The following is a 12,099-nucleotide window of genomic DNA, read 5'->3' as shown; positions in this document are numbered from 1 at the left end:
GTTTTAGATTTTGATTTTTTTTTAAAGTACCATTTACTCCACAGACAACATTGGCTTGTTTGCTTTCTCATTTCTAAATAAGGAAGCAAAAATTAATTTTTTTAAAAAAAATTTAAATTTAAAAAATGGTTGAAGAAAATATTTTTGTAAAGTACAAATAACCACACATTCAATTCTAAAGTGGAGTAGATATCTGGCTAAGCAACTATCAAGAAACTCCAAAATCATCTCTCACATCATTCATACATTACTCACTTTTTTCTGTTACCTGATTGCTCACTCATGCATGTTTTAAAAACTCAAATAATGAAAGGTGGTGTTGGAAGTAATCCTAAAAACCTCTTTACACTTGTGGTTTCCCACTTAACTACAGTCCCACCACCTGCCAACCAACCATAATGTGAACTCAGCTGACCTAACCATTTGTACCTCACTAATTCCACAGCTGGCTGCCTGTTTCCAGACTTCCTCCCATGCTTTTCTACCTCTGTTCCTGCTACAGGGAAGATAAGGACTGCTGGGTCTACAAATCTGTTGATCTGAAAAGTTGAAGTGTCAGACTGTTTATAAATCAGCAATCACCTTGTGAAGATCCACTCATTAGATAGAGATTTTGGCAGACAGCCTTCTTGTTGAGAACCTACTGATAGATGTAGAGTGAGGTTTAATGCTCCTTCTACAAAACTTCCTACATTCTGATGCAGCCAGAACCCATGCTGCCAACTAAGGAAGGACTGCCTTGCTGGGGGGGAAACATTGGAAAAGGATATGAAAATAATACCATTTCCCCATTGTTTGTGTCTGGTACTTACTTAAAAGAAAGATGCATCTGAAATGAGCATTGCCTTTGCTAATTTTCTAGATATTTTACAGCGACAGTGAGTTTACCATGTGCTTTTGGCTTATACAGTCCCGATGTCAGCATAAAGTGTACTGCATCTCCAGGAGCAATAGCATCTCCTCTTGCTGGAAAAACAGAACCATCCAGCAGCTTGGCTCCAATTGCAATTTCTCTGTCCAAGAAGCTGACCAGCTTGTAGGGGCCCTTTCCCAGAACTGTCAAGAGAAGGCAAGGTTACATTTCCTGTTGAATGCCACAAATGCTTGTATCGCACATGTTTATTGGTCAGTTTGTACAGTGGCAAAGAAAACGCCACCATCAAATGACATCAGAACTACGAGTCACGTAAAAGCTGTTAGAGATGTGCAATGTTTGCAAGCTCAGCTTCAAAAATGGTTTCAACCTTTTCTCCCTCTGTCAGGAGGAAAGTATCCATGTTAGAGTTCTTCCCTATGTTAAAGCCCAGTGCTCATATAGGTGGGGGGGGGGGAACCCCTGGAAACAATTATTTCCACCGCAAACACAAACATTATTAAAGTGGGCTGCTAGTGTGTAAATGTATTGGGTACAATTCGAGGGCAAGAGTCGGACCCTGCAGGCAGGGCGGGTCACCAAAGGTTTTATGAAAAGCTTGGGCTTGTGGAAAGATTGTCAACTACCTCCCAAAGCTAGTAGGGGCCAAGGGTTGGGCTTGTGCATATATTTGGATTTTGGCAGTAACATTCTGTTGTTTCTCATGAGCCTGAGACCTAAAGGAGAAGGGACTTGCTCTGGAGATTTATGTACCCTAAACGACATTTTATTTAATTTGTCCCACCCATCCCACTAACTGTGAAATAATTTCACAGCACCCCAGATACATATCACAATAGCTAACTTAAGTCCAGCATGCAGACCTTTATCAAATTAAAATGCAGAGGGTGATATCCAATATTAAGTCATACGCTTAGTGGACCCATTGAAATCAATGGACCTAAGTAACTTTAGTCCATTATTTCAGAGCACCTATAATTTATGCAGACATCCCCAAAGATGTTACATGAAAAAACAGGGACCAAATCTGATGTACTATTGCAGACCCAGGCTAGCACCGTGATCAGGCCCAGTGCTGTCAACATAATGGCAATGATACTGGTTTGGGATCCATCAGAGACCAGATCAACTCAGCCCCACCCCAGATTGAGCCCCATGCCCAGATTCGGGGAGAGGGGGTGTTCCACAGACTCCTGATGGTGGGAGCAGCAACCAATGACCTTCCCACCTGCCTGCATGTTCAGTGAGGAGAAGGAGGGCCAACAGTAGCTGTTTTAGCAGGGAAAGCTGAGCAGAGGGACACCTCCACTCATTCCAAGCTATTGCAGCCTACTGTTAAGGGCATTTGGATTGCTCAGTAAGTACTATAAATCAAAATGTATAGTGAATTCTGTAAAAAGCATGCAGCTTATCAATAAAAATGTGCTGCCAGACTATCACAAGGCAGGATGTAATTGAAAATCACTAATATGTGCAAAATAATGAGTTGGATCTGAATGTCCCTTCCTCTAATGGAAAGTGTCTTCCTCCAATGGGAAACCTGAAGGAAGGACTTTTTCCATTGACAGAAGGAAGTCTTTGGATCGAACCTAGTATATTCAAGCAATATTGAATCAAAATTCATGGCAACTAAAATACTACCTAAGATTTATTAGTTCTGCCTTGCCACTAATCTGGAGGGAAAGATGAAGACAAGTGGATGAGCCTTTCCTATCCCTTCAGAGGGAAGTGGAGCTGGTACTTAGCGCCCATCCTGTCTGGTACACAACAAAAGAAGACCTTAGACCCTCACTGTAGTTTTATTGCATGCATTCATATGTTTAGAACAATATCAATACTATCTGAGGAAATCTCAAAAGAAGTATTAAAAGAATAGAAAACTAAAACAATTTCAACCTGACTTTTTTAGATCCCCGCCCCCATTACTCTATATATCTAAAATACATAAATATGCCAAACATGGATATGGATATGGATACGGAGTCATACCCTTTTAGCTATATAAGAAAGTGTACAAGATGAAAGTGTCAAGTGATGCGTTGTTGATTTCTTACACCAATAATGAATCTGAATACTGTATAGTAATAACAGCCAAGGAGAGACTAACAATTATCAAAACTTGCAAATTAGCTCCCTCTTGAGGCCCTTCAGGGGGGAAAACACAGAACATATCTCTGGCAATTGCACATTACATCTGAACATTTTCTGCTGCAAGATGGGAAATGCAACTATTTTATTTTATTTTGTTTATTTTTGTAGAAGTAGTAGTAACAAGCAGTGGTACAAATAGTAGTAACTAGTAATTCTAAGATATGGAATCATGATGCAGCAGTATTAGACGGTACAGTATTAAACATGATACTTGATAAAACTTGATAGTAAATATTAGGTAAATAACAGGAGAGGCAGAAGGAGGCAAAAATCTGGATTTGGCCATTCTTAACTGTTTTATGACCATTCCAGGAAAGATGCACCTGTACCAAATCTTGAAGTCATATCCAAATGGCAAGTGCAGGTCTCTATCTCACAGAAAGCTTTCAAGTGCTGAGGCACACACAGGAGGAACAAGGATGGTAATCTACTACTTTTTTTAATTAACTTTATACTCTCCTTTGCCTTAGAAATACTGTTCAGAATGTGAGATATTAGATGGAGAGTGCAGGAGTGCAACTTGCTCTCAAATGTATGGAATAATTATGTGGATCAGATATAAATTTGATCCACATTTGATCCTGGCATACATTTCAAGGTTAATCAGAACTGTACCTGTATATTTAAACAGGAATGAATGCTGCTTTAATAAAACTGGATATGAAGTTGTTATTTTATTAAAAGTGGACAGAAAAATACTGAACGGTTTCATCATCAGTTCCCCGTGATTTGCTTACCTTTATTGATATATTCACAATCATAAGCTGAAAGGAAAGGAAACAGTGACCAATATAAATCTGGAACACAACTAGCAGTATGTTCTGTATACATATGAGCATATTTTCACAATCACATTCCATTTTTATTCAGACTGGGAAGAGAAATTAAGACTGGCAAATTAATTAAAAACTCACATACTACTGACTAATAAATCTGATACAGAATGAAATATAAGCTGCAATGAGCAGATGCTTATCCTTGTGTGACCTCTAGTGGATAAGAATAAGCTTGGTCATACATCTTTGTACATCTTTCCTGCAGAGAGATGAGAATTTTTTTGCATCTTCTAGAGGAAATGCATAATGCCCAGCTTTGAACTTAACTTTAAAAGACCAGAAAGAAATCTGAATCATTCACACTTCTTGTATGTCCCACAGAGAAATTTACGGTCTGCAAATAAAAACACCCTAAAGATCCCAGGCCTCAGAGAGGTTAGGCTGGCCTCAACTAGAGCCAGGACCTTCTCGGCCGCGGCTCCAATCTGGTGGAACGCTCTGTCACAAGAGACTAGAGCCCTGCAGGACCTGGCATCCTTCCGCAGGGCCTGCAAGACAGAGTTGTTCCACCAGGCCTTTTGTCAGGGCGCAGCCTGACCCCCTCCTCTGGCAATCTGCACAAAAATTTGCTTGATGGTTGCCATTAATTTGATTTTAATTTGATTTAATTAATGTTATAATGAATGTTTTAGAATGTTGAACTATTTTTATTGTTGTTAGCCGCCCTGAGCCCGGCTTCGGCTGGGGAGGGCGGGATATAAATAAAATTTATTATTATTATTATTATTATTATTGTACTTCTGCTTAAATGGAAAAAAAGGTAGAGCTTTTTGCCTTCCGCTCACTACCAGTTGAGAGAATTCTTTAAGCACCAATACTCCTTCAACACAACAATGTCCCACTAAGCCTGGATCTCACTGCTCACTTAACTAGGATGACCAGCAGAGATTAAGTGCTTTGTAAATTCTAGAGAAAGACAGCAGAAGAGATAAACTTCTAGACTGCCATGACTCAAAAGGAAGCTATAAAAACAGATCTATCCCTGGCACTGGAATTGATTGAAAACCTGGCCTCGGAGTAAAAAGGCTACAGAACAGGGTATTGGTTCAATTTTCTTCTGCAAAAGGAATAGGGAATCCATAAATGCCTAGATTTTCTCACTAGCAAATCAGTAATGCACGCATTGCAGTAATTAAAGCTAGGTGCAGACACAAATTCTTGCATTCTATTTCAGCATGCAAAGAATATTTAAGCATACTTACGACACAATCTCGGAGATCTCCAGTCTACTGTAACTCCTTGTTGACAACATTGATGTGCATAGGCTGAAACACTTGTGCAGAAACACTCACAATCACCTCCCTGGTTACAACCACATGTGTCTGTCAAACAGTTTGAATAAAACCAGGTGACATCAACCTGAAGAAGATAATTATTACTGTAACATATCATTACCTACACAAACATTGGCAACCGTGTTTTCAGCACAGAGCCACAGATATCTAAAAAGCAAGTTCCAAAGGATTCTGGCATGCAGCATTTACTGTTGATTTGTATTGAACAAGTTCATCACTATGTCCTTTCATATATGCCCTGCTGTTTTGCAACATTTGGCACTCCCGGCCTTCAAAGGTAAGCAAGGCACTGGGCTTTCATAAGAACAGGGTCCTAGAGTCCTTCTCCTACTTCCCAAAGCCTAGTTAGCACTTTTCCAGCTTTGGGAAAGAAATAGGAGGACTCCAGGACCCTGCCAGAGCCTCATGCCTCCTTACCAAAGTTTCTATATTGTGAACAAGAAAATAAATATGAACTAATATGTGGCATTTATTGGCCTCCTAACATTTATATACAACATTTATGATAGTTAAAACTGGCACAGATTTAACAATTAAATAATCTTTTTCTTTTCTTCCCTGTGCCACAACTTGGTAATACCTTGTTCCTGGCATTATCAATTCATCAGTCAATCATGCTACACCATTGTACTGTGCTATACAGTGGATGCTCGGTTTGCGAACGTGATCCATGCAGGAGGCACATTCGCAACCCGCAGCGTTCACAACCCACAGTGCCACGTCTGCGCATGTGCGGGTCACAATTCAGCGCTTCTGCGCATGCACAGTAACCCATTCCAGTACTTCCAGGTTCGGCGCGGTGCGCAACCCGAAAACGCACAACCTGAAGCATCTGTAACCCAAGGTATGACTGTATATTGGTGCTAATGCTGCTATATCTGATCACTGCAAATATAAATCATTTCACAGTTAAGATTACTCTATGTTGGGAACATCTTCCTTGCAGTTCTAAAAACAGCAGTAACTGGTAGTAATTACTCAGGATCATGGAATGAGAAGAGGAAAATAATTGCTTCACCTAATTGCTTCAGGTGAAGACTGCACACTCTGTCAGCACAATGTGATCACTGCCAGCAGGCTTGGAACCTCAGCAAGTTAATGTAAAAACACTTTTTATGTGAATTGATGTCTTTATATTGGTAGGTGAGCATGCAATGCCACAATTTGTGTTCAGACACTGGTTGTATGAACTGTCACCTCCACAGGTCAACACAAATTCCAGATGGGGACTTCAAACTCATTAGTGTTCCTGAATGGTCAGTCTTACAGGTAGCCATATAGAACCCAGTTAGCATAGTCACTGTGGTTGTTCTTCCTGCCCATCCTAAATGCAATGCAACAGACTTTATGATCAAACTGTAAATGAAAGATCAGAGTTCTACATTATTCTAATATGGAATTCAGGAGCTATACATTAAAAACCTTAAGAATTATCATTATGCATGAGCAGCTACTTACCACTGGATGGCAAGACTCAAATATTTCACTTAAGAGTATTCCACATTCTTTCTTGGCAAATGGTTCTCTGAGTGGATTTAAAATGCATGGATGCCGAATGTCAGAGCTGTCAACACACTGAATCCAAAAGCAAAATAATCAACCAGGAGAACATTTTCTTATAAGCAGTATGGTTTTCTAACTTTTAAAATAACCAAGAAGTGTAACATACACTAGGTTCTCTCTCTCTCTCTCTCTCTCTCTCTCTCTCTGTGTGTGTGTGTGTGTGTGTAGCACAGCTGTTCTGAACAGCACACTGACTGTCCCCCATGCATAAACACCTATAACCACAGAAGAATTCACCATATCTAACTGTCTATAATATGTATAGAGTATTTTCTTACCAGTCCCTAAAGTAAGATGACTATCAGTATACTGCCCATTCTGATTTTAAACAGTCACCAGGAGTTGGGATGTGGACTCATGCAAACACACACACACACACACACACACACACACACACACACTTTAAGAGGCATTGATATACTTCTCCTTTAAAAGCCTACTATTTTGGTCATGTTGCTCCCCTTATTACTCCCTGGCCCCATGTACTGAGAGTGGCATATTACTGCTATATGTTTGCCAAAGGGAATGTGCTGATGGTTGGAAAAATCCAACTTAGGTATCATAAAGCTTCTGAAAGTGCCCTCTATTGTCATTTTTTAAAAAGAGCTACATTGGGGTTTGAATAAAAACAAAGTTACACAATAGTACAAACAATGTAATACTTTTAAAATTATCATTTTTAAACAATTGTTTAGCGCTACTATTCAGAACATGAAAGCCAGTAACATACAGTGCAGATGGTGCTTGATTTTAAATGATAAAGAACTATGTAGTGAAATAGAATGAGTGACCACTCCAGTTATTTACCTCTACAGCTGCCCAGCTACTGCCAAATTCTTGTGCATTTGTTAACTCAAAATTTTCTGGAGTTCTCATTTCATTTATTGTTTTTGAATCAAAATTTCCACATAATCCTGTCAGCACACCCTAAAAAAGAAGGCAAAGTTATTATGACCAGCTAGTGGCATTTTGTTTTCTAATCAAAAGTCCTGTAGAAAAATCTCCGTTACCAAAGGCACATAATCAAGTGCCCAGTAGTACCCTTCAAATATTCTTAGACTACAACTCTCAATATTTATGACTATTGGTTGTATATTGGACAATATATGACTGTATTTCACCCTAGATATGGCAATGCTCATTATTTACTACAATATTTCATTTATACAATAAATCTAAGCTTCTCAATATGTTAAATATACGACTCATTCTAGCCAAAGCCAAACCCATGGAAATCCCATTGACTTCAACTAGACTGTTAAGTATAATGCTAAATCTCTCCAAGAAAAATGAATGGGGTTTCAAAGTGCTTAACTGTAACTACATCATACCCATAATTAGATGAGGCAATGTGCTCTTACCTGCCATTGAGGTCCTATCTCTACATGAACAGTTGTTCTTTGATCCCACATTACTGTGATGTGTTCATTGGGAAAGTGAACAAGTGTGAAAAAACCAGCTTTCCATATATGCACTTGCTGCAGTTTGTCTAGGTAACTCAATGGACTCTGTTAGGAAAAGCCAGCCCACACATATTTATTCATTTAAAGCATTTTTATACCATTTCATTAATATATATCACAGCAATACAATATCCAGTGGGATGGCAGTAAGTGTACTGAATACTAGTGGTAAGGTTTAACATAGAATGAAAGCATAGTGTTGTTTATGCATGCTGTAAAGCTATCACCATAAGGGCCATCATCCAAGAAGTCACAAATTGATCACAGATAGCTGTGGCATCATCAAAAGGGCCTATTCTGCTTATCTCAGTGTATGGGCAGATCTATATGGGAGAAGGCACTTTCTCAAAGTAAGATGCCCCAGCAGCTTGTTAAAAGGTAAAGGTAAAGGTCCCCTGCCCGTATGGGCCAGTCTTGACAGACTCTAGGGTTGTGCGCTCTAGAGGCCGGGAGCCAGCGCTGTCCGCAGACACTTCCGGGTCACGTGGCCAGCATGACGAAGCTGCTCTGGCCAACTGGCACCAGAGCAGCACACGGAAACGCCGTTTACCTTCCCGCTATAAAGCGGTACCTATTTATCTACTTGCACTTAAGGGTGCTTTCGAACTGCTAGGTGGGCAGGAGCTGGGACCGAATGACGGGAGCTCACCGTGGGGATTTGAACTGCCGACCATGCGATCGGCAAGTCCTAGGCGCTGAGGTTTTACCCACAGCGCCACCCGCATCCCACTAGCAGCTTGTTACAGGTTATTTATTAAGGGTTTATGTGCTCATGGTGGGTTGCTTCAGTGAACTGCCACACAGCTGCATTCTGTACCAGCTGCAGCTTTAAGGGCAACCCCACATAGAGTGTGTTGCATCAATCCAGTCTCATGGTTATTAATACATGGATCACTGTAAAAGTTAAGATAAAGGACTCCTGGGTGATTAAGTCCAGTCAAAGGCAACTATGGAGTGCTGTGCTCATCACACAGTAAAAGTTTGTGTAAACTACTTTTAGAAGAACTTCAGTGTCTTCTGAACATCTCTCTAGGTTAATATTATTTAATATATGGGTCTGTTTTTTCAAAAGACGCGACGTTTCTTGGCTTGAAACCATTGTTTAAATTATGCATGCTTAGAGGTTGCTTTGTACATATGTCTAATGTGCAGGGTCCATTTTGCATTTTTTCTGCATGCTGCTTATCACCTTGCTTGACACACACACACACCAGCAAATCCATCATGTGATGTCAGGTGCAAGCATGTGCAGTGCAAAACACAAAGGCACTGAAGGGGAAAATATGTATATGTGTACCAGAGCTGGCTTAAGCACAAGGCAAATTGAGGCAGTAGTCAGGTGTGGGAGAAGAGGGTGGCAAACATTTGTAGGCTTGCAGGGTTGGTGAGCAGAGCAAGCAGGGGCAGCAGTCCCTAGTACAGTTATACCTATGTGTCTTTCCTTCTGCGGTGCTAGAGCTTACCGGATCTCCAGTGTCATCGTCAAATATTATGAATGATTTTCCAATGTTAATGAAAATATACTTTCTGCAAATGATCCCAGTGTTAAAGCAATTCACGTTTTCTATGATGATCGATATACTAGTAATTGAGGAACTCTGCAGAAGGGGGAAAAAGCAGCTGGTTGCAACGTGTTGACATTTGATGAAAACCGGTCTAATGTGTCCAATTCTCCAGCCTCTCTGATCCCACCCCTTAATGATATCTCTCTCTGGCTCTGAAGATAAAACTCACACAGAGATGGCTGGCAGCAGGTAAAAAAATGCCACCAGTCTTACTTTTTAATGCAAGCTTTATTCAACTTAAAATTTAGAATAAGTAGTATGTTGTTTTTTTAGAAAAAAAAGCAAAACAAAACAAAAAACCCTCAAAGTCTTACCTTAACCAGGTAAACCTTACAGTTCCCAATGTAATCAAAAGAAAGTCCATCGAAAGTTCTGTAATGGCGGTCTCCATATGTAGTACACATTGATGGGCAAGGATGGAAAGTGCATTCAAATGACCCATGATAGCAGATGCTGGTGATGGTGGAAAGAAAATCAAGAGATATAATTTCAAAAGTAATTGCAATTATCAATGCACAAATAAGTCTGTTAATCTTCTGTGAAAGCAAAATGCATTGACACTCCTCCTGATCCAGAAATCCAGTTCGGACACAAAGCTGTTGCACATGCAACCAATCCATACATTTCAGTGAATGGATAAGATGCACATGCATAAAGCAATGTGTGTGAATTCTGCTTCTGGGTCCAAATTGCTGGACCTAACTGAATGCTGCAGTGCCAGACAACAAAAACCTCATAGCATCCCACTTTGGGAAGAATAAAAATGTTTGCTGATTCCATGTGAAATTATATAATCATCTGAATTATAATATATTGTAACACTAAACTGAACACATGTAAAGTAAAAACTCAAAATGAAAAGTAGGAAATAAATGAAACTACCTGAAAATATTACAAAAAAACATAGAACTGTATCCAATTACATAATAGATCACATAACAGATCCATGGAAATAATGGTCATGGCTAACTTGGCTCCATTAATGTCACTGGATCTGCTCTGAGCATGACTTAGTCTGATAGAACTAATACAAATATCAAAAATAAATGCCACATTGAAAAATAGATATACAGTGGTATTGTGAAGGTGTTTGGTTTTTTTTAATCTACACATGTATTTATAAAAATGAAAAACAGTTAGTCCAGTTTCATTAACACATACAGTTATACATTCACCAGATATCCATTAATAACAAATTCTGTTCTCATTCAGTGTGATGTTAGTCTAATATCCATTTCAGCATCAACCTGAGATATGAACAATAATCAATAATATGTATTTACTATAGGAAGATTCATTACTCGGAGAGACAATGCCCCCATGATTCTGGACAAATAGAAACAACAGAGCATGTTGTACATCTGTATTAGCCTCATGTTCCCACTACTCCATAAGTAGCACAGGACAATTTCAGACGCCAACCTTGCTACAACATACAATGTTGCTAGGTTCTGCAAAGCAGCATTCAAAATTCATTGGTTGATGACCTGCACCACAAACTAGATTTAATGAACACTCATATCAGAGGGCTCTGTAAATTGATAGTCATAGCCTCTTATATACTAACCTTTTACGCTCTTCCACATCCATTTAATGCTCCTAACGCTTCTTTTAGCTTATTTTAGCTTCTTATAGTCTTTTATATATACCTTCTGTTTTAATAATTTTAGCTCTCCAAAACGTTTTACAGATTTTGCAAATGATTGTACCCCACCCTACTTATGCTGGTCTATGACCGTAATAAAGATAAATATTTGCTAGGTTCTGCATAGCAGCATAGCAAGATAAATAATTGATAAATATTTACATTCTACCAAACTCACCTTGAGTATCTTGTAAAACATATTGGGAAAAACATATCACACTATTACAAGCATTCTATTCATGCAAGCTTGCCAGACAAAATTATCCCCCATCTGCCCTACACGCTGTTTTGGGAGTTCTCCTAACCCCCTCAAGCCAAATTGGGAGGGGAGGACACAACGAGTAAGACCCTTTAACCCTTGCGCTGGGCTTTCACTGATAGAGCTTGTTAGGTGAATCCTGCCAACTGAGCTTTCTTCTATAACCAATGTGGATATTGGTAGCATATTGGTGGATAATTGGAAGTTTATGCTGTGGTGAAGATTCACTTCTTGACAAGATCAGAAAATAAATACTAACGATCTAATTATCCTCTTGCCTGTTATATTATTAATGACTGGGTTTAGACTTCTCAACGAATACACTATGCTGTTTCAGAATTACAGCAAGCCCTTCATGACATCCTCTACAGGGAACGAATTTTTGTGTGTGCAAACAATTATTGAAAGTTAAAAGTGTACAGGCCTTGGGGACCAAGGGAGGTAACAC

The 12,099-nt window shown here is 39.4% G+C and overlaps 1 protein-coding gene across 1 annotated transcript in view; it reads right to left on the bottom strand.

Annotated features, from left to right (window-relative positions):
• The window catches only part of OTOG (otogelin), a 98,393-nt gene that overhangs the window by 50,411 nt on the left and 35,883 nt on the right, over positions 1-12,099 (bottom strand). Inside the window, exons 25-32 of the mRNA XM_082192748.1 lie at positions 10,062-10,200; positions 9,646-9,780; positions 8,081-8,227; positions 7,527-7,646; positions 6,615-6,731; positions 5,064-5,220; positions 3,763-3,789; positions 889-1,056 (exon numbers count right to left, since the gene is read on the bottom strand). Of these exons, the coding sequence (XP_082048874.1) occupies positions 889-1,056; positions 3,763-3,789; positions 5,064-5,220; positions 6,615-6,731; positions 7,527-7,646; positions 8,081-8,227; positions 9,646-9,780; positions 10,062-10,200 (1,010 nt within the window). The remainder of the gene's footprint in view (positions 1-888; positions 1,057-3,762; positions 3,790-5,063; positions 5,221-6,614; positions 6,732-7,526; positions 7,647-8,080; positions 8,228-9,645; positions 9,781-10,061; positions 10,201-12,099) is intronic.

Source organism: Podarcis vaucheri, assembly GCF_965113315.1.
Source record: "Podarcis vaucheri genome assembly, chromosome: 1".
Lineage (NCBI taxonomy): Eukaryota > Metazoa > Chordata > Lepidosauria > Squamata > Lacertidae > Podarcis > Podarcis vaucheri.
The sequence above is the reverse complement of the archived record's forward strand: the minus strand, read 5'-3'. Positions and strand labels throughout refer to the sequence as shown.